Consider the following 21156-nt stretch of genomic DNA (forward strand, 5'->3'; position numbering starts at 1 on the left):
TATAAGGATCACTCCCCTGAGCGATATAGGATGTCACAAATCGTCTTCAACCGAAAGCTAGGCTAAAGAGTTAATGGGCCACACGGGACAAAAAAAAGTCAAAGGGCCAACCGGCTGGTCATCTTCAACCAGCCCGTTGGCTAGCCCAATTTTTTTTTTCTTTTTTTTCTTTTTTTGTTCTTTTCCATTTGCCTAGCCTACTTTTTCTTTTTTCTTTTTTCTTTTTTTTTTCTATTTGCCCAGCCACTTTAGAGTTTATGGTTTAGGATTTTTTTATTGTCCCAACCCACTTTTTTTTTTTTTTTAAATTTCTGATTTTTTCCTACATCATTTCTCACATATTTTTCACCATTTCATACTATCTTACATTATTTTATTTCAATTATGCACATTTCATATTATAGCCGTTTGGCCCTCAGTTGGAGATAATTTTTTGTTATATGGCTATAATGTAATTTTACAGGTCTAAATTTTACTTTTTTTTTAATTGAAGTCTCATCTACATGTGATGTTAAAATACCTCCAATATTTTAAAAAATAAAAATAAAATAATAAAAAAAAACCAAAAACAAAAACATCCCACTCTCCCACGTTCTCTCTCTCCCTCTTTTCTCATTTTCTAAAAAAAAAATGTATTCATACACACAAAGTATGTAGGCAAATGTTAGTATAATAATAAAAGGAAAACTAATGAAAATCGTTTGAAAACTTTGAGTTTTAATGATAATGATAAAATAAAGGGTAAAGTAAATAGTACCAGAATTGACTTTTTAGTGTAAATATATAGTTTTTCGTTAGAGTGAACAATACCGCAAGTTTTTCGTTAAAACTTCCAATAATAAAATGGAGGGATAAGATTAGGTTTGTGAGCTCGTATGAAGGTATTTGTGTTCATGCATATCACCGGAAAAGTGCAATTTTGGGGTCTAAATCTAAAAGTTGTCTAATCAATTGAGTGTTTTTTTGAGATCTAGATCCTTACCTGAGCTTATCTATGCCAATCCAGTGGACCACATAATTGTGACCATTGATCCAAATCATGCGGTCATGAATCCAAGTTTCTTTCCCCAAATCAAAGTTTTTTTCTCTCTTCTTTCTTCAGTATGTCATTTTCTTCTCTTCACTTGTCTCTTTCTCTCTCTCATGTTTTCCTTCCTCTCCCAGATGGAATGCTTCTCCGTATCGAACTTGAGCACCGCGTTCTAGTCACCCAAGTGGTCAATAAGCCCTAAAACCTCCTCAAACTGATGTTGAACGCGACTGCCGCATCGGCTCCGACGATTAGCTGCGTCAAGTCACTGACCCACGCTTTCTAATTCGCCACCATGGCTAGAAAAAAAAAAAACCTCCATTTCTTCTAGCTCGACCGGGGTTTTTAACTAGAAAAGAAAAGTCTCTATTAAAACAAAAATAAAATAATTGGGTTGTTATATTTGGATCAAAATTCAAATTGGGTCATCAATTATTTGTCTTAATTTTGTTTGGAATTCAAATGTTCTGTCAAGAGCAATTCGACGCTTCCATGTTAAGAGCATTCTGATACATAAGAATTGTTGTTGTTGAACGCGGACAGCCACATCAGAATTGAAATCTTTTGTGAAGAGCAACATGTCGAGCATTCGGCACCTCCAAAGGAAAGAGAAAAAAAAGCAGGCCACGATTTGCACATAGAGAAGCTTTGGATTCATGACCGCATGATTTGGATCAACGGCCACGATTTTCTGGTCCATTGGATCCGCATATATAAGCTCAGGAGAGGATCTGCATCCCTTTTGTTGGCCCAATTTGGGAAACTCAATCTACCACCATAAATGGGAGAAATTTTTCTTTGTAACCGAACACGGCTGGTTCATCACGTGTTTTTATGCAAATGGTGAGAAGTTGCATTTTATAAGTTGGGTTAATCTCAGTTTACTACCCTGAAGTTTCTTGATTTTAAACATTTGGTATATGAAGTTTTTTTTCGTCCCAGAATGGTACCTAAAGTCATAATTTTGGGACACTTTTATACATCTGTTAAGGTTGTTAAATCAGCCGTTGGCTATCTGCTCCGACCTCGCATCCCCTCTTCAACTTCATTCTCTCCAGCAAACCGCTATAAGCTTTCTCCCGAAACCTAATTTTCCCAAGCCCCAATTTTTTTTCCCCAAATCACCTTCAATTATATTAAATCCTCCACTTCCCGTTCTAGAAATCCTCCACAACCTAACCGAACTGGTTTTTGCTCCTCTTACCTGACATACAACCAAATATTTGTATACCCCCACCACTTGAAACACAATCTCAAACCTGACCTCCCTCATCGCCCTCACTCTCTTCTCTGATCGTCTTCTCTTCTCCATGGTCCCTCCCTAATCTCCCTATTTCATATGTCTATACATGTGTGTGTGTGTGTGTGTGTGTGTATGGATTGTTGCAATTTTTTAGTTTTGATGATGATTTTGTGATTTGCAGGTTGATCTTTGAAAACGATGGTGTCAGATGAGAGCAAGAAGAAGGCAGCAGTGGCCAAGAGATGTGGGAAGGTTGTGACGGTTGCACTCGAGAACGGAGCAGATAAGCTGACCAATGGAGCCAGGTCGATGCATATCTCGGATAAAAATTGCACCTAGGTGCTATGCTCTGTTGAATTTTTCAGGTCGATGGCCAAGGGCCCACTCAAACAACACCGATGTGAGGTTTTATGACACCTGCACAATCCTGAGGTGTGAGGTTTTATGACAAAATATTTCGATGTTAGTTAGAGAAGGGTATTTCTATTTAAAATGTTCTTTTCTTCTCCCTCTGTCTGATGTGGGACAAATGAGGGTTCCAACATGCTCGTGCCCACTTTCTAGTAAAAAATTGGGGATTAGGTAGATAAGGTTTGGGAGGTGGTTTGCCGAAAAGAGGGAAAAGGGTGGATGTGAGGTAGGAGAAGACGGGCAGAGTTTTTAAAATACATGAAAATTTAAAAATTTTAAAAGTACAAAAAAAAAAAAACTTTTTTTACCCACCCGTCTCTTACCTTACCCCCTTCCCTCCCATCTCTCTGTGCAACCCACAAGACCCTCCATTTTCACCTCTGCAAACCGCATCAGCCTCATTTCGCTTCTCTGCAACCCGCATCCACCCTTCCTACACCCAACCCAACAAAATCCCACCCAAATGAAATCAAATTCATCAAGAAACACTTCAAAATTTTGAAATTTATCAAAAACCCAGTGACCCAAATCCCTAATTTGGATAAATTAGCAATCCCCAACCGAATTTTTAGCACTCCCAGCCCTCGCCGCCGCCTCACTAGACTCCGGCACTGGCACGGTGGCACCTGTGGCTACCTTGCTTCGGTGCTTCGGTTCTTCTCTCTACTCGGGATTGTGTTGGGTTGGGTGTGCAGATGAGAAAAATGAGAGTAGGTGTGGGTTGCAGAGGAAAGATGGAAGGGAGGGTAGTGCAGGTTGTAGAGTTAAGATGGGAGGGAGGGGGTGGGTTGGGGGGAAGGTAGGAGACAGGTGGGGAAACAAACTGTTTTTTTTTTTTAATTTTAAATTTTAAATATTTTTTAATTTCCACGTGGGCCGATATTGACACATGGCTCTCACGTGGGCGTCATGTCATTAGTTAATGGAGGTTCTGATAGAAAACTTAACGGATGTATGAAAGTGTCCCAGAATTATGACTTTAGATACCAGACTGGGACAAAAAAAAACTTCATGTACCAAATGTTGAAAACCAAGAAACTTCAGGGTAGTAAACTGAGATTAACTCTTATAAGTTATTAACTTTTTAACACACATATCTCAATATTTGTATAGTAACATGTGATAGATCATCCTGTATTCTGGTCACATTGAAAATCTCTCCATAAATGGAGAAGAATATATGTTGCTTATTGGTTCTCTTTCTTTTGAGACCTTGAAAGTTCATTGCATGTATATGTATAGGTTGAGGCGGCATGAAGGCACATAAGCACTAATTGGGTTTTGATTAGGTTTTAGGCTCGTTTGGAAAATGCTTTTAAATAACTGAAAGTACTTATAGATAAAAAATAGAAATTGTTATTAGCATTCTTCATGAGTGTATTTTTTAATTTTTTAATTATAAAAAGTTAGGAGTGCAAAATAAAAATTTTAAAATGCTAATAACAATTCTAAAAATAAAAAATTGGGTTAAAAGCACTTGAAGTGCTTTATCAGTTTATCAAGAGTAACTTGCATTTTTACTAAATGTTGGTTTTAAATACATTTTCTTTAAAAACCGATTTCATTCATTTAAAAACACTTCCTAAACGAGCTCTTTGAGGTTTATTAATGGAAGTTTTAACAAAAAGCTCACGGTACTGTTCATTTTAACGAAAAACCATATTTTTACACTAAAAAGTCAATCCTGGTACTATTCACCTTACCCTTTATTTTGTCCTTATCGTTAAAACTCAAAGTTTTCAAGCCATTTTCAATAATTTTACTTTTATTAATTCTGTTTTTGTTTACTCCTTTTGTAGATATTAAAAACTGGGTAAAGGTGCCTAATAACGTAATTTGCAGAGTATTTCTCCTTAAAGTATGAGACTCCTTTGTGTTTTAATCTCATCTAATCTCATGCAATTCTATGGAGAATTAGATTTACCCTAGTCAGGCAGCCTGGCCAATATCCCATTTTAAGCTTGTGTTTATAGTACATGTGTCATATAATCATTCATTTTGATATTTGCTTTCATCTTTTGTGTAGACTAATATGAGTTATCAATCTTCGTGTTGATAATCACAAAAAATTAATGTCAAGTTATTAAAAAACGTATAACAAAATGTTAGATGCAGAAACTGTAAATATCATTCATGAGCATTACAAATGTAAGAGAGGGAGTCCCAAATCTTAACTTCGACAAGTCATTCACAAATCTCTCTTACATATCTTTATAATGATCACAAATGACAGTTCTAATCGCTCACATCTAATGTTGTGTATTTCATTCCTTAATAACTTCATCTCAGTTTCTTAAAACTTCCAAAATCCCTCGTTTAAATCGTGTCGTATGTTGTTTAGGCGGCTAACATTTGTCTTTTTATTTTTCTAATAGGACACAATCAACTTTGAAAGCAAGAACCAAGTTGCAAAATCTATCTGTCTCCAAAACAAAAGTTTTAGCACTAGAACTTGGTTTGCGTGCACAGCACTACGGTGGGAGTGCACGCACGCAATTTCTGGAGTGAATGAGCAGCAACAAAATCCCCGTAATTATCTTTCCTAATTAGAAATTAGAGGGGATAATATTATCATTAGCAAACAAAACAAGTGACACTTCCATTATTACCATTATGAAGTGCTAGAACTTTACCATAAAACAAAAGGACAACCCCAAATCCCTTTCCCTCTAAAATATCATTATCTTCAAACCAAACCTTGCTCTTATAAGCTCATGGTGACCTATCAAGTTGACTTAATTAGGTATACTAACTACATCCATTTCCATAATAATTTTAGAGTAAATTGTAGCTATGGTCTCTTAACTTTACTCAATTGAAGCAATGGTCCGTCAACTAAAAATTCATTACCTTTGGTCCCTCAACTCATCAACACATGCAGCTATGGTTCCTTAACCAAAAATCCATTATTATTGATCCCTCAACTTTAATTCAACTGGAGAAATTGTCCCTTAACTTTAACCCAATTGTAACAATAGCCCTTCCAACATAACTCGTTTTGACAAAAATTTTGACGTAGTTGACGAAAATGACCATAATTACACACTTTGATGAGTTGAGAGACCTTAATTGTATAAATGGTCATTCCAACATAACTTATTTTGACAAAATTTTGACGAAATTGAAGAAGAGAACAATAGCTACACATTTTGATAAGTTGAGGGACCAGTGGTAATGAATTTTTAGTTAAATGACCATTGCTCCAATTTGATTAAAGTTGAAAGCTCATTGCTACAATTTACTCGTAATTTTAAGTAGTGATCCAATACCTACACTTACTTTATCAAGTTATAATCTTGAATTTCAAATTTTGTTTCTTCTTTCGACTCACGTTTGGTGTCTGGAAATAGACTGGATCGAATAACCCCGAGTTCTGAAGTTCATCAAGTTAGATGAATTAGATTGATTAAGAATCTGCTTTTCCGCCCCGTACCAGCGTAGCCTAAGAAGTTGGGTTTGCCAACACAACATTTAGATATGCTAAACCCCGGCCAGGGGTTGGCTTTTTGGGAGACTCTGTTTGATCCTGCTATTTGGGGAGACTAGAATAAATAAGTTTCCTCCGTCACTACTAATTCATCTTCTACCTTCTACTTGAACACAACTTCGAAGTTGGCCTCCAGTTTTGCTTCAACATACCTGTGGCTATGATCTGGATATAACACTCTTCCGCACGATCAACCAACAATTAACATAGGTCCCTCGACAGGAGAAAAACTTACAACAGCTCATATCTCTGACGTCTCTCACATCACGTGACAGAGAGAGAAAGCATAAAACTGAGATGTGCAATTTTTCTCCTCCAGCACACAGAAATAACAACAAAGGGTATGGGCCATCCTGCATCACCATCTCAAACATCAATCCACTCATCCGATTAAAGCATCAACGATATGGGGCAATTTTGACAGATGAGACGATAAGCAAGTTGTAGAATCCTTCCAGCCTGAGAAAAGAGGGAAATTGTGGTGCAGAGGTGATCCAAGAATACATTCTCACCAAGAGTCGGGAAAAATACCATTTTTAATCGAAACGATAGCGAAAAAAATTAGATTAATTAGATAACCCATTGTCAGTAATTCATGTTACATTTACTCCAGCAACTAGAAGAGGACTATCAGCTTTATTACACAGGAGAAGCAATATACATTTAAACGGAAAAGACCAAAACACTTTCATCGTGCACACTTGAGAACATGTAATGGAAAACGATTTAGTACAAGTAATCGAGTAGAATACAATACCTGCTTGGAAGAAAGATGTGATTCAATCCAAAAAGTACTAGGTGAAAAGCTTTTGATCGTGGAAGCCGCTACAATTATCTTGAATGCACCCTCTCCGTCCTTTTCAACGAATAACACATAGCAGCGCACTAATGCAGTAAAGATTTGGCCCAACTGCATTAGAGAAATCGTAACACTGCGCTTACGCTCCCTGCTACACCTTGCTCGAGTGTGTTGGTGATCTGAATTGGTGTTGTCAAACACCAATCTTGGGCCGCTCACTAAAGTGTGAAGAAATATGTTCAGTTCCATTAAGTACAGAAAGAAAGAATCTGGTGGTGCCCGTGCAGATTGTTCTGGGGATAAAATGGATAGCCTGTTGAAATTATAAAGTCTTGGAAGTCTAATTACCTAGTCAATACTATTTGTAGGTCTCCGAGGCATAGGAAGCTCGAGAGTAATTAAGAAATAACATCTTTCTGACTCTCTGGCATATTGGACTTCACCGTTCATGAGCTTTAAAATCTTCCTGCACATGCTCAGTCCTAGGCCTTCCTGAGTCACCCATTGACTGCTATGGAACATGTCTTGAACTAATTGAGGAGGGAGACCTTCGCCAGGACATGCCAACCTTCACCAAAAACACGGAATTAGTCGTTTAAATATTACAATGATAATATTCATGTCATAAAAAATATAAGAAGAAAACAGTCTATTTTAAGCATCACAATTTGCAAGTAGTGCCCAACAAGACTAGCAATTACCATGAATAAAGCTGGAAAACAGAGAAATTAAAATTATATAACATGAAGCATACAATCATTCCAGTTAGACTATGCCAAGAAAGAGGGACAATAGGTACAAAACCGAACTTCGAATTACCAACTCCTACTCACGAAACCAAGTCATTCTGCACAAATCAAGTAACAGCAGGATCAACTGCATTTTATATGTTTCAGATCTATTTACTTGCTTTTGAAGGACGTTTAACAGTTTATTTTCAAACTTACAGTGGCAAAAAAAACAGTTCGTTCTACTCAATGTCTCTATGGGGTAAAGATAAATAAGGACCCAAAGTCACTGGTTAAGAGCCCATGATCATAATTTTGCTCTTCAAAGCACATAGCATATGGGTTGAACTGAACATGATCATAATTTGAGCCCACACGACACCAGGTAAAGTCAAGTTGCAAGGACAAGTAGCGTACATAACTTTATTATGTCGTCTCAATGGACATCCAATTAATTAAATATTAATTGTGAGAAGGCAAAATACCTGAATTCAGTACGAACCAGAGTGATTCCATCAGGTACTTTCTTCAAACTTGGAAGAACATGAATCTCCACCCAGCCTTCAGGAGAGGGTGCATAACGTACCATATTCAATAAGAAATCAACCAGGACCTGTTGAATTCTCACTTGATCACCATAGACAGCCAATGTTTTGATTTCTTCAGGAATATCTCGAATCAATTGTAGATCTCTTTCTCTGAGCAATAACATTACTTGGCTAACAACAGCATTTATAACGCTCCCAAGTAAGAATCCTGTCTTCTCAAGCTCCAGTGATCTAATTCAAAATTATAAAAATAAAAAATAAAAAAAAGTAGAAAACTTAATTATGTTTTTCCTAGTTCAATTATGAAAGAACTAAGATGCCAGTTTTAAGCGTGTAATTGCATAAGTTTATACGAAAAACTTACCCATCGTCAATGCTATCCAGATCAACATCTTTTATAATCTTCAAAATTTGCTTCTCACAAGCAGCACTAGTCTCCAGAAACTGCTTTTGGTCTTCAGTTAAGTCCGTAGCCTCCAAAAGTGAGTTAGTAAAGCGTATACCGCTTAAAGGATTTTTTACTTCCTGGCAAATGTAAGCCAATTCTTTCATCCTAGATAAACATTCATTTTCCTGTTGCCTCTGTACTTTAAGAGTTTGCAGCAGTTCCGGACTAGCAATCTGCAAAAAGCAGAAAGCTCCAATAACCTGACCTTCTGTATCCACCCTCTTATTTGCTGTCAAGAGAGCTTGTACATATTTCCCATTCCGGTCAAAGAATGAAAAGGGGAATTTGTCTGTGTCTAGCCCTCCAATGGCATTGTGCAAGACAATCATGAATCTTGTCATAGCATCTGGACCCTTGATTCGACAGCAACTGCCGAAGACCTCTCCAACCAACATTTTTCCAAGGATTTCTCCCTGGCTCCACCCAGTGAGCTTTTCCATGGCAGTGTTCCATTCCGAGCAACATGTGTTATCATCAGAAGCAAAAATGGGAGGGATCAAAGGATTGGGGCTATGAACAATGGCTTTGTAATCACCTTGTATTTTTATGAATTTGTCCATTATTACTTTTTGACCAGTAACGTCCTGACCAACAAAGCAAACTCCAACTATGTTATTAGCATAATCCTTGCTAGAGCAAGCATTAACCACTATGAAGACAGGCTTGTTATCATGCTCTGGGCCAAATGTCCTCATTTTGATTTCGACATTCTTATCTTCTTCACCTGCATTGATAAAACTATTGTAGTAGAATTCTTCCCGATACCTCCCAAGGAAAATTCCAAATTCAATCTTATACAGAAATAGACTTGCTTTCAAAGTAAATATTAAGCATGTCACTCAAATCATCAATTATTAAACAAAAATATATTTTAAAAAATAAAAGCTGGTTTGCCCCGTATCTTTCTTTTCTTTTTTGGAAATTCAGATTCAGTCAAGGTTACTGAAACTACGACCAAAGAGGGGAAACAACATACAAACAAAGGCACAAGGCCTAAAACAAAGCAAAACCAAGGAGGCCCGCAGGCCCAAACGACAAAGAATACCAGGGAAACATCAGTTGGTGACAGGGAGTCTCCACACTCTAAAAATATTCAAATTAGAAGGAGAAGGTTTGAGATTTAAGGCCAGCAACCAATAAATAGTCAATTAGGTGTTTAGCCCCGTACCACACTGGCATTAATGGTATGCTCCTTTTGTTGTTTTAAGGTAACATTCCGAAATTCATACCATGGTACATCAGCACTCATGTTCTGTCCTTGTTGCATTGCTACTGAGCAATCACCTAATTGACCAGTTAAAGTTGCAAGGGAGAGTAATGACCTAAGTCTCTCTTGTAGATAGAACTGCATTATTAAGACAACGCAATACAAGTGATAACTACAATACATTGCTAATTTAAGGCTAACATATTTGGATCTTTCCAGTGAAGCTTAATTAATTAGAAGGTATCTAGTCATCACAACAAAACGTCTCAGTGAAGTTCACATGGCACTTGAAGTAAGCCAAATTTAATATGACTTTATCATGTGCCATTCAAGGATTTACACAAAGAATTTTAAAATTTGACATACAATCTTCATGCATCCGTTTTATGTTGACAACGATTGGCAACTTTTTTTTTTTTTTTTTTTTTTTTAATTATCACTGATATTGAGAACGTGCTGGGAAAAAATGTCAATAACACCGCATTAATAGACTCTCGAATTAAAGAGGTATAGAGACATCGGGTACAAAAAGACTACCTTTTAAAGCGCGGGTTAGAAGTTTTTCAACAATTTCTTCAGATTCTTTGTAAACGAGATCATGAACCAAGGACTTCCCGGTAGCTTCCTCAACTGAGAGACCGGTCAACTCTGCAACCTTTGCATTCCACCCATTTATACAGCCATTAACATCGACAGCAAGTATGGGAGCAGTTGCAGTCTCTATCAGCCTAACCATTTCTCTTGCTACGGAGCTGAGCTCATTGATCCCTTGAAACTCCAGATCGCCAAGCTGGGCCCGCATAACAGCCTTTGTATTGTTTGTCTCTGTGTTCTTAAATGAGTCACGCAAAATAATCTGCAAAGAGTGTATTGCATCCATTTCTGCATTCTCCCATGGCAAGCTCCGGCTTTTAACCACTTCCAAAAACGCTTTGAATGAAGAGCGTGGATGCATCCTCTGCCCATCATCCTTGTCCTCTGGATGATGCTTTGCTCCACCCCATTTGATCTCTTTCCCAGTGTGGGATCGGAACCAGAACAGAAAATCCCTTTTAGTAATATAAGCAGCCGCCATTCCACATACTGCATCACCAAGAGAGGCAGCTCCAGGGTACCCAGCATCAGCCAAACTATCTGTACTCAAACCAGTTGAACTTCCATGGAAAGCCAACAACCATTCCACAATGTCCTTTATCTGGGCTTCGGTGGGCGTCACACCAAGAGGGTAGTAGTTCCCTTGGTAGTAGAGTGCAGCCCCATCACATTTCACAAGGTTCATTATACTAGGACTTTGAGTAACAATGCCAGTCGGGGTATCACGCAGAAGCATATCACACAACAGAGTCTGTGTCCTTAAAACATGTTTCTCAGACATTTGTGAAGCCAATTGTAATTCCATATTCAATTGAAGTCCAAAGGCCTGCATTAAAAACTCACAAGCATACCGAAGCGGAAATGGAATGCACCGAGCAGAGGTGTGATGGCAAACAACCAGGCCCCATAATCTCATTGAATTTCTCCCACCAAGAGCTTCCTCGTCGTTTCCATTGATGATTACCGCCAACGCCAATGACGCAATGGATCCCATATTAGCCATGTACTGGGAATGGCAACCATGTGGGGCTCTCAGTGTGGATCCAACCAAGCACAAAGGCTGCATCAGCCCTTCATCCTGAATCACATGAACCGGCTTGGCGTGACAATCTACTATCATTCGAGCCCGGTTCTGCTTGAACAAGAACCTTGACGCCTGCGGTATATCCATGGCCGGGTAGTGCAGCCCAAGGTACGGCTCCAAGTCAGGCCTTTTACTCTCAGCCACAACCTCACCATGCTCATCCTCGTGAAATTTATAAACCATAACTCTATCATAGCCAGTAAGCTCCCTCACACTCTCTACCACAGTGTCACACAAAAGCTTAATGTCGCCACCCGGCAGCGACTGCAGCTGCGAAATCGCCCTCACCGCCAGCTTCTGCGACTGCACCGCGCCGGCAATCGACAGCGCAGGGTCTTCTGTTCTCGCAGGCTCCAAATCAATCACGACCCCAACATCAATCCTATGCAAAATTGCGTAAAAGGGCTTTCCAGAAATCTTAGAGTGGATCCAAATCGGGTTCAAAAGCGTTATCTCCCGAGCCCCAAATGCCTTCTCCAGCAACACCGCGCTCGACGGTGTGAATAGCGTACGGACGTCGGTCCCAATTGTGAGAATCTCCGGCTTTTCAAGGATCGGCACTGACTGCGGCGTTAGGTCGAGCATGTCGCGTGCGTTCTCGCTATACGCAATGACTCCGAACGTGGCTTCGTCCACGGCCATCATGCACCCGAAAGGTTGGACATGGCCGCCCCTCTGAATCCTCGAAAGATACGCCGTAATCTGCTGCTCCGGGACCGAATCTTTGGTGGTTTTCATGCTCTGCGAGTAGTCGAAGGACTTACCGGACTCCCCGGACTGCTCGAACACGGCGTGCAGCCGAGCATCTACAGTGTACTGAGCAATGGCTTTGCTCACAGACTCCGTGTTGTGGTGAGCTTTGATATTGCTCTTGCCCGACGACTGAGCTCCTGACGCCATATCTGCTGACTTGGGTCCTCCCCGTTTGACTCAATTCTCACTGGGTTGGTCCTAAATTCGCTAAAATTAGACAAAAAGTGGTAACTTGAAAAACCCCATGAAAATTCGAAGCCGATCAGAGCGAAAGCTTGTGACTTTTTGCTTAAAAAATAGGAAAGCTTGTGACTTTCGATGGTGGTCCTTAATTATTTATGTGGTTTTAATTCAGAGATGGGAAAAAGCTGGTTTTGGGTTGATATTCTCTTTTGTTTTGTCGAGTTCTTGGTAGAGAGAGAATGCGAGGGAGAGAACTGGGAAGAGGAGAGGACACTTTCTTTCTTCTTTGTTTTTTACTGAACCGTATTTGTTTCTGGATTTATCTCTACTTTTCTGGATTTGTTGGTTTTTGCATTATTGGCGGTGAGAGCATAAACATGGAGGGCAATATTCGATTGGTGGTCGTGTGCGGTTTGGGAGTTTGGCCCGATGACAATAATTTTGATTCTCCTGACCATATTTTTCTATTTCTTATTTACTTTTTTCGTATTTTATTTTTGTCAATTTAAGTTGGGATTATTTTAATGTGCTTGCACCATGGGGTTCAATTCGAGTCAGGTTCCTTCCCCCAAGATCTAATAAAGAAAAACTATAATTGGAAAGGAAATCAATTGTCCTTTCTAATTTTAGCAATATATTGACCAATGGTCTTTAAAATGGGAAAGTACTTTTCGACTATGGCATCAAATTGGCCAACCTGACAACTTTATAGCATGAAGTCTCAATAACAAGTTTATTTGAGAACCAATTCCTGCCCACGTGATGGCCATCGACAAGCGCATAGGCCTATAAAGTGACATAAAAGTTGTCAAACTAAAACCTTGGGGCTAAGCAAGGCGCTCAGTATGTATTAGCTCAGGAATACATGCAATTAGGCATTAGCGAATGCTACTCTGCTATCACATTTCAATTAAAGAATGGAAGAGTGGCTAGCAAGTCGTGTCTACGTACCTGATTTATTAAATGAGAAGGCGGCGAAGGAATCGAACCTAGTACTTTTGGGGCTCTCTAAGTGTCTATATAAAGGGATGAGATCCTTTATAGACAATCAGACACGAGAGAGAAAGAAAGAAAGACTAAACTATAGTCAAGCGCTCTTTGTAACCAATTCTCAATATATATATATATATATATATATATATATATATATATATATATATACAGACCCTTTAAGGGAAGTGATCGCTTTTTTTTCCAAAAAAATAAGGATCAGTTGTGGAACCCACTCCACATCAAAAAAACTTAAGGGTTGAGTGGACAAGTTTATACCAACAACATTTAAATATTTTGTTATAATGCATAATGTTAATATGGTGAGAGGTATATAGGATATACACATGAAATTACAAAGAGTATATTGAAGAGAAAGCATTGTCTCGTTGGAGTCTGCAGAATCCGTAAAATTATTAATTTTTCTATTTGTGTTGAAAATTTATTAATATTTGAGAAGATATTTATCATATGACTCTAAAGTTACATCAAATCAGCTCAAATGTACACGTAGAATAAAAGTCTTGTTCCAACAAAAGGCATCCACAGAGGCAATAAAATTGTTTATTACATTTCCAACTTTTATCGGTTTAGTCTCAATTAAAGATATTAAACCTATACGTATGCCACCTCATTTTTTACTTTGGGCACTCAAATTGAAATAATGATAGTGTTAATTTTGATGATAGATGGTAAAAAATGTTGGGGAAATTTTTATGTGTTTTTAAAATACTTGTCACGTGATGTACTATTTCACATGTTATAATATGAATTGACAGTGTTTTAACCTCACGAGACAGTGTTTCAAGTACACCAAAAAGTTTCTCATGATGTTATGTCACCTTATTATATCTTTATAATAGATATTTGATGTCTGAAAAATCAATTTCCGAAACATAAATACAAAAAAAATATTTTTAACTACTTGAGTTATAAGCAGAATGCGTAAAACTAACAACAACCTTCTGTTAACACCTTCATACCCTCAATGGATAAAAAAAAAAAAAGCCTTGGTATTTGAATTTCATAAGCTTTTAATAGATTTTAGAAAAAAATAAAATATAGCAGTCATTGAATTTCCAACCCTACAAAATATTTTTCTTTCTAAGGTCTGCTTTTATCGTGATTTGCTTCATCAGTGAAAATTATAATTCCACTCCCATGCATGCATCCGAGTGAAATGGGATATTACATTATGGCGAAGAATTATCCTTCACTACTGACAGTGTCCCTGATGGAAATGGAACACATATCACATCTGATTTTAGACAGAGATATTTTTCAAGGGAATTTTAATGGAAAACTTCTGGTACCGTTTATTTTATAGAAAAATTACATTTTTACACTAAAAAGTCAATCATAGTACTATTCACTTTACCTTTTATTTTGTCCTTATCGTTAAAACTCAAAGTTTTCAAGCCATTTTCATTAGTTTTTTTTTTTTTCAATGTACAGGAAAATATATAATTTGGTATTTTCAATACTTTTATTATGACACTTAGCATATCAAAACGTGAATCACGCTGAAAATTTTCCGTTAAATAGTGAAATATGTCCATTTTGGTCCGTACGATATGGCCCAATCATTGTCCGGTGAGCACAAGTTACTGAAGATAATCCCAATTAATTAGTGCATATATATCTCCATGATTGTCCGGTAAATGCTCTAAGAAATCAGTCAAAAGATTAGCCTTTGTCCGGTCCGACTGACATGAACGACAATGACGATTTAATATTTATATTAAGTTCCGTATTTAGTTATGGCTGATTTATTGTGTTCTATGATTGGATGCGGTTTGTTTGATGGTGGTGCTCATTCATGTGGTGGCCGTAGTACTCACGATTCAAGACTAATGAATCCGTTTAGGGTTAAGATTGTCTGGCTTGGCAAGAAATTGAGCTTAAAGCGACATGAGTTTTTGGTTGTGTTTATGTTAAGTATTGTCCTTGTAAAGTTCTTGTTTTCATTTGTTCACTGTATTTCACGCGTGTTTGATATACTCTTTTCTCTTTCTCGATAGGAGTTTTAACGAAATTTATTTAATAAAAATAAAAATAAATAAAGAAAAAGGCAATGCATAAATGTATAGGGACATATTTGTATTTATTCGTTTTTTTATCGAGAGAACAATTGCTTGTATTCATGATACATCCAATTCCCAGCTGCTCTACAATCTACGTTCTCTCCTAAAACCAGAAAGTGAATCCAAGAAATTTAAGCGAAAACATAACTTTTGCTTAGTAAAATGATTGAGGGTTCTCCCTTTTTATGAACTTTCGATACAGACTTACCAGCTCCAGCATTAGCGATACAAAACACTATTTTAACAACTGAACAATAATCATCCCCGGCGACATCGTAGACTTGAGAACCTTGAAAACAACAATGCTCGTCCGCAAGCAGGTAGTCCGGGTTTTGCACCTGCTATCCGATATTTTCTCACTTGGTGTATAGAACGTCCTCCCATGGGTGGCGGTATAGGGGCTGCTTCAACCTCTTTTGGTCGAATGTGTGCCTGAGATTTAGACCAGAGAGAGAATCGGTCAGGTAAATAAAAGTATATTCTACAGATATACTAAGGAATGCATCATATACAAAGCAGAAAATGATGCCCTCTCTCCCTTGTTTATCTGACCCTCTGAACCTCATTGTCATGAAGGACAATCTGTTGTTTTGTGTTACCTCTCAATGACAAAGCCAGGTATCTAATCCTATATGTATATGCCAACGAATAGGAAATTGACTACTTGAACTATTGAGTCCTATCTGTATCAGTGACCATATGACCGTAGGACCACCTAATCTGTTTAGAGACAGTAGGAAGTCCAAGTACGTTATCTTTGCGTGTAAAGGAGATATGTGCCTATGTAGAATCAGTGTTCTGATGGTTGATGTGTCGTTATCTAGATTTTGATTGTACCTTAATAGGCAACAACATAATACTAACCTACAATTATCTGCGGTAAAAAAAAATATATATAGTTAATCCTAGCCAGTACTCACCCAATCAAACCAATAGAACGTGCCAGCACGAAGAGCCCATTCAGATATCCAATCTCAACAATCTCGTCAATCTCTGGCTTGGTGAACATTCCACTGCCAGCAAGAAGATCCAAGAATAAGGTTCCAATTGCGCCATCAACGTTGAGGACCAGGTTGTTAGCCTTTGAGAGTGTGTAGGTTTCAACTTGAACGGCATATTCCATGTACTTGACAGAAGGGAAATTAGTGCGTGCAAACGCTTGTAGAAGCTCTACTCTCTTATCTCTGTTGTCCCCTCTCTTGATCCTTTTCCACAGCAAAGAAACAAAAACTTCCATCAATAAGATTTCTAATGCAGCTACTAAATGCATAAACTGAAACCCCAAGATTATGCTGTTGTATAAATTTGAAAACTCTCAATACCTGTGCCCAATCCCTGGCACACGAATGCCCTTCTTCTTCATACTTTCGACGAATTCATAAGGTGTAAGGTTCTGATAAAACACAGCAAGGAGACAACTTGTTAGAGTTTAAACATCATTTTAAGGTTTAAGTGTTCAATCACTACACATAAAATGCCCAATAAAGCTCACCTTGTCATATGCGTCCTTGAAGTAACGAGCAGCATCATCAACGGCACCACCAAATCGTGGTCCAATTGTGAGCAAACCTGTTTCAGAAGCTCATCTTTGAGTATTCCACAACCAAATTATCTCTGATCCTCAAAACTAGAAAACTTTGTAATAACAAAAGATAGAACATTCTGTGGGAATATATCTACCTGCAACAAGGCTGGAAACAAGATCCTTGCCAGCCCTAGCAGTTACTATTGTGTTGTGAGCACCAGAGACGCAAGGACCATGGTCGGCACATAACATGATGCAAATCTGATGTCAATGTCATACTCATTAGTGAATGAACTAGTATACACAAATTTGCTTAGCTAGACTTTAAATCAACAAAAATTAAAGGGTAAAAAAGTGCAAATTAGCAGCTCTATAGTAATAAGAACCTACCTCGATAAATTTAGTACAGTAACTAGGAAGGCTGCGCTTGAACCACAAAAGAGAGATAACATCACCCACACCATAACCCTGCTCGACAATGGAAGACATAGGTACACCACCATAGCATGGTTCCTCACCTGCAAAAATGATTAACAGTAGAAGTCAATGAAACTGATGTCCTTTATCAAACACATCAATCATATACAGGAAGATTGTTTAATGTAATGCATACCTCTGTCATCGGAGATAGTGGATATAATATGAGTTGGAGCACGAACTTTTCCGCTCTTAATTGCAGAGTTAAGATCTTCAGGGATTTGTGGAGGCTTGAATTCCTTGACTGGGGCAATCTTCCCTTGCTCAACCTGCACAAATAACCAAAACATGTTAGTTAGTCAGCCACAGATCCTCATGGATTTACATAACTCAGTCAAGCAATCTTTGTGCAGTTTATCAAGGCATGCTGTAATTACCAGTTTTTCAAATGTTTCCTTGATAGCAGTTTCCAGAGCTTCATATGAACTGGGAACAACAGCACCAGCATCCCTCAAGGCTTGATTCTTTGCTTGTGCAGATTCCATCTCACCACCACTTTTTGCACCCTAATTTAGACGATATCAAGGAAGAATTAGAATTTTTAACCCTCTTACAGTCTTGGGAAGAGATTAGTAAAGGGAAACCGAGATGATAACTTACGGCATGACCAAATTGTACTTCGGATTTGAAAAGCCTTGCACAAGTTCCACTAACCCAAGCAACCACTGGTTTGGTAACTTTTCCCTGTTTCAAAGCTTCAACTAAAGAATACTCGTCTCTCCCGCCAAGTTCTCCAAGAACAACAATAAGTTTAACCTGCACAAGATCAGAAAACCATAATGTCAAGTTTCAGAAGACTGGCATCCTCATACAACATGCAAATCGTGGACAGTCCCTCAAAAGAAGTAACGAAATCGTAATGTACCTGGGGGATATTGTTAAACCGCAGAACATGGTCAGAAAGAGTAGAACCTGGGAAAACATCACCTCCAATAGCAATACCTGAATAGTTTCAAGACGTGCCAAAATTGTGTTAAAACCTTGTTCAAATATTAAGTCAGCTATTAAAACAAAATTAAACGGATCAAATGTGGTTACCTTCATAAAGTCCATCTGTTACACGAGCTACAGTATTGTATAACTCATTAGACATGCCACCCTGCAATACCAAAAAAATTTATTTTGTAAGAATTCTAGAACACAAACTTTCTTGACACGGCACACCAAATTGGAGTTTGAATAACTATGTGGCAACTCATGGCACATTAAACATAAGGGCATCGAAGAGAAATCAATGCACTCGATTCCAATTTGCTAAACATTTTAAATATAGCCATTCTAAAAATCTTATGAATGACCAAATTATCTGAAAGTTCAGGATGCTGGAATAGCTACATACAGATTTGGAGACAAACCCAACAGATCCGGGCCTGTATAGCTTGCAGTGAATAATGTTATCAATAGTTCCAGCAGTGTCACCAATCTTAAAAGCTCCAGCTTGAATTCCTCCAACAGTAGCTGGGCCAATGACAACCTACAAAAAATACAATGATTAAAGTTAGTATCACCAGTTCATTCTTCAAGTTGGTGAAATTAAGATGACTTTGCATCAATTGTCTAACCTTGTTGTTTGCCCGTGCATATGCGATCAACTGCTTAGTGTCTGACTCAGGAACACCTTCAGCAATGATTGCCACAACTCTAATGGTTGGTTGCTTCAGAGCAGCCATGGAAGAAGCGGCAGCACTGCAGATATATCAATATATATTCATCATTAGGTACAAACATAGAAGTTTCGCACTCCAAGATACTAATAGAATGATCACTGACCTTCTGTATGAAGCAAAGTTAATGAAGACATCGGCAGTAGGATGAGCAGCGCAAGATGCTTCAATGCTGCAACAGTTATCAACATGACGGTCAGATAATCTCGAAACAATAGATCAAGAATGACCATTTGACTAATAACATAATTTGAATATTTTGGTTATGAAATATTAAAATTAACCATGCATATATATTATACACAAGGTTGTGGCTTGCAGCCACAAAAAGTGAAATCTACGAAGAGGTGAGAGAATAGCCACTTACTTTGAGTGCACTGGTATGGCGATTTCCTCCTGACCGAAAAAGAGCTTCTGAAATCCCTCAGAACCGGGGTTAATGATTCCAGCAACCGAAGGTGTTTCCCTCCCTGTAACAAACCTCAGTTACTACATTTACACCTTTTTCGAAAACTAACAACTATAAATAAGATCAAGTCCGAAATCAAAATTGGAAATTGATACACACCGCAAAGGAAGTCAAAATCGAGCATGCGCTGGATTGGGAGCTGCTTGTAGTTGTAGAACAGCGCCTGAGTGGTGCGCGAAAAAAGTTGTCCAGTGGCCATGGTTTTCGGGTCAAGGCAACCTCCGGCTTCTGATCACAGAATAAGAAACCAAAACATCAAATATTAATTGATTTAATCGTGATCACACATCAATTACACAATCCAAACAAAATTCAAAGCTCTTGTTCTGAAAATTACGGTTTAGGATTAGCAGAACAATTACAGGTAAGTAGGTCAAATCAAAAGGTGAAGTTAGGTAGATCTGTTGGTCAAATTTCTGTTAGAAAAAAAAGCACACCTAATGCCAAACAGATATGCAGATATGGTTACCAAACAGATCCCTACGCAATTTGCCAACCAAACCGCCACCAAACAAGACCCAACAACCCAATTATCCAAGAAAGGAGAAGCGGGGAAGCAGATCTTAATCTGTCCGAAACAATCCCAATCACTATATATACAACAAATCAAGCAAAACAAACAAAAGAATGGTTAAAAATCCGGGGAATTGGAAGTTCGGACAGGAAATGGGATCCTGGAAACGGAACAAAACAGCGGATCTCTCCTAATTTAATCCACCGGAAAACCGAAGTAGAATCCAGAGTAAAAAAATAGAGAGAGGAATTGGAGCTTACCTGATTGTGAGAGTGGAATTCGGGATTTGGTTTGGGGGAGAAATGCAAAATGCTGGGATTTAGGGAGGGTTGGATGGAGGGAGAGATTATATAGAGAGAGATACAGAGAGAAAGGGGAGGGGGAGAGAGAGGGGTTTGGGAGGTCGGGGATGGAGAGGTTGCTACCAACGAGAGAGAGACAGGGGGGAAGGAGGGCGGGATGAGCTGGTCACGTGGCGCGCGGTTGTTAGCTCACTGAGTGCGACTTTTTTTTTTTGGTTATTTTTAAATTTTTGTTTTAATATTTTGTTGGCGCTGTACAAAGTTTACTAGTTTGATTCATTGATTATTATATGTGACGGACGAGGTGAGAGAGAGAGAGAGAGAGAGAGAGAGAGAGAGAGAGAGCGGAAGAGAGAGTGGTGGGCTCGGAGGTCGGTGGATTCAGGGGAGCAAAGAAGGGGAGAGGAGGGTTGGCTTGACCATTAAATGACATGATTTTATTCACACGTGTTTCATTTTTTCAAGTAAAATGGTAACCAATTATTATTTTTTGAATAATATTTACGTTCTTTCATGAAAAAATGCACATGTTTTATTTTTTAATAACTTATATACATTATATAAATTTTATGATAGGAACGTTCAAATTTTTTATCTTTAGTTGTAAATCATCTCT

The 21156-nt window shown here is 38.2% G+C and overlaps 2 protein-coding genes and 1 long non-coding RNA gene across 9 annotated transcripts; 1 reads left to right on the plus strand and 2 right to left on the minus strand.

Annotated features, from left to right (window-relative positions):
• Positions 1–212: 212 nt before the first annotated feature.
• Positions 213–2815, plus strand: LOC148689934 (uncharacterized). Its single transcript, XR_015957967.1, has 2 exons — positions 213–2343; positions 2455–2815. It is a non-coding gene; the product is annotated as an uncharacterized LOC148689934 (long non-coding RNA).
• A 3022-nt stretch (positions 2816–5837) lies between these two features.
• LOC137730713 (phytochrome B) lies at positions 5838–12966 on the minus strand. Of its 6 annotated transcripts, none has more exons than XR_015957962.1 (6): positions 10439–12966; positions 8611–9418; positions 8184–8477; positions 7319–7538; positions 6929–7188; positions 5838–6524 (listed from the first exon to the last, which is right to left on the minus strand). XR_015957962.1 is itself a non-coding variant. In XM_068469671.2 (5 exons), exons 1-4 carry the CDS (start codon positions 12477–12479, stop codon positions 7319–7321), a joined length of 3363 nt encoding a protein of 1120 aa, XP_068325772.2. In that variant the 5' UTR covers positions 12480–12966; the 3' UTR covers positions 6705–7188. The 6 variants fall into 6 exon arrangements, 2 of the variants coding, with proteins under 2 accessions (XP_068325772.2, XP_068325771.2); XR_015957961.1 differs by having other exon boundaries at positions 6056–6630; XR_015957959.1 differs by having other exon boundaries at positions 5864–6630; positions 6929–7538.
• Positions 12967–15580: 2614 nt separating this feature from the next.
• On the minus strand, positions 15581–20931 carry LOC137730838 (ATP-citrate synthase beta chain protein 2). Of its 2 annotated transcripts, XM_088688029.1 has the most exons (18): positions 20499–20697; positions 20162–20314; positions 19824–19952; positions 19623–19725; positions 19362–19427; positions 19154–19277; positions 18931–19065; positions 18630–18690; positions 18457–18533; positions 18192–18347; positions 17969–18097; positions 17728–17860; positions 17505–17632; positions 17270–17375; positions 17082–17158; positions 16912–16982; positions 16510–16794; positions 15581–16021 (listed from the first exon to the last, which is right to left on the minus strand). In XM_088688029.1, exons 3-18 carry the CDS (start codon positions 19921–19923, stop codon positions 15946–15948), a joined length of 1827 nt encoding a protein of 608 aa, XP_088544155.1. In that variant the 5' UTR covers positions 19924–19952; positions 20162–20314; positions 20499–20697; the 3' UTR covers positions 15581–15945. The 2 variants fall into 2 exon arrangements, with proteins under 2 accessions (XP_088544155.1, XP_068325928.2); XM_068469827.2 differs by lacking the exon at positions 20162–20314 and having other exon boundaries at positions 20499–20931.
• Between the last annotated feature and the right edge of the window lie 225 nt (positions 20932–21156).

Source organism: Pyrus communis, chromosome 16 (assembly GCF_041283825.1).
Source record: "Pyrus communis isolate YQ-2024b chromosome 16, ASM4128382v1, whole genome shotgun sequence".
Taxonomy (NCBI): domain Eukaryota; kingdom Viridiplantae; phylum Streptophyta; class Magnoliopsida; order Rosales; family Rosaceae; genus Pyrus; species Pyrus communis.

Coding starts and splice junctions, on each gene's coding strand:
- LOC137730713 (XM_068469671.2), bottom strand. CDS start 12,479: ATGGCGTCAGGAGCTCAGTCGTCGGGCAAGAGCAATATCAAAGCTCAC. Junction 9,419..10,438: donor TCTAACCCGCGCTTTAAAAG/GTAGTCTTTTTG, acceptor TTATCAATGCAG/GTGAAGAAGATAAGAATGTC. Junction 8,478..8,610: donor CTGGATAGCATTGACGATGG/GTAAGTTTTTCG, acceptor ATTTTGAATTAG/ATCACTGGAGCTTGAGAAGA.
- LOC137730838 (XM_068469827.2), bottom strand. CDS start 19,923: ATGGCCACTGGACAACTTTTTTCGCGCACCACTCAGGCGCTGTTCTAC. Junction 19,726..19,823: donor CGATTTTGACTTCCTTTGCG/GTGTGTATCAAT, acceptor GGTTTGTTACAG/GGAGGGAAACACCTTCGGTT. Junction 17,376..17,504: donor ACTGTACTAAATTTATCGAG/GTAGGTTCTTAT, acceptor CATTGACATCAG/ATTTGCATCATGTTATGTGC.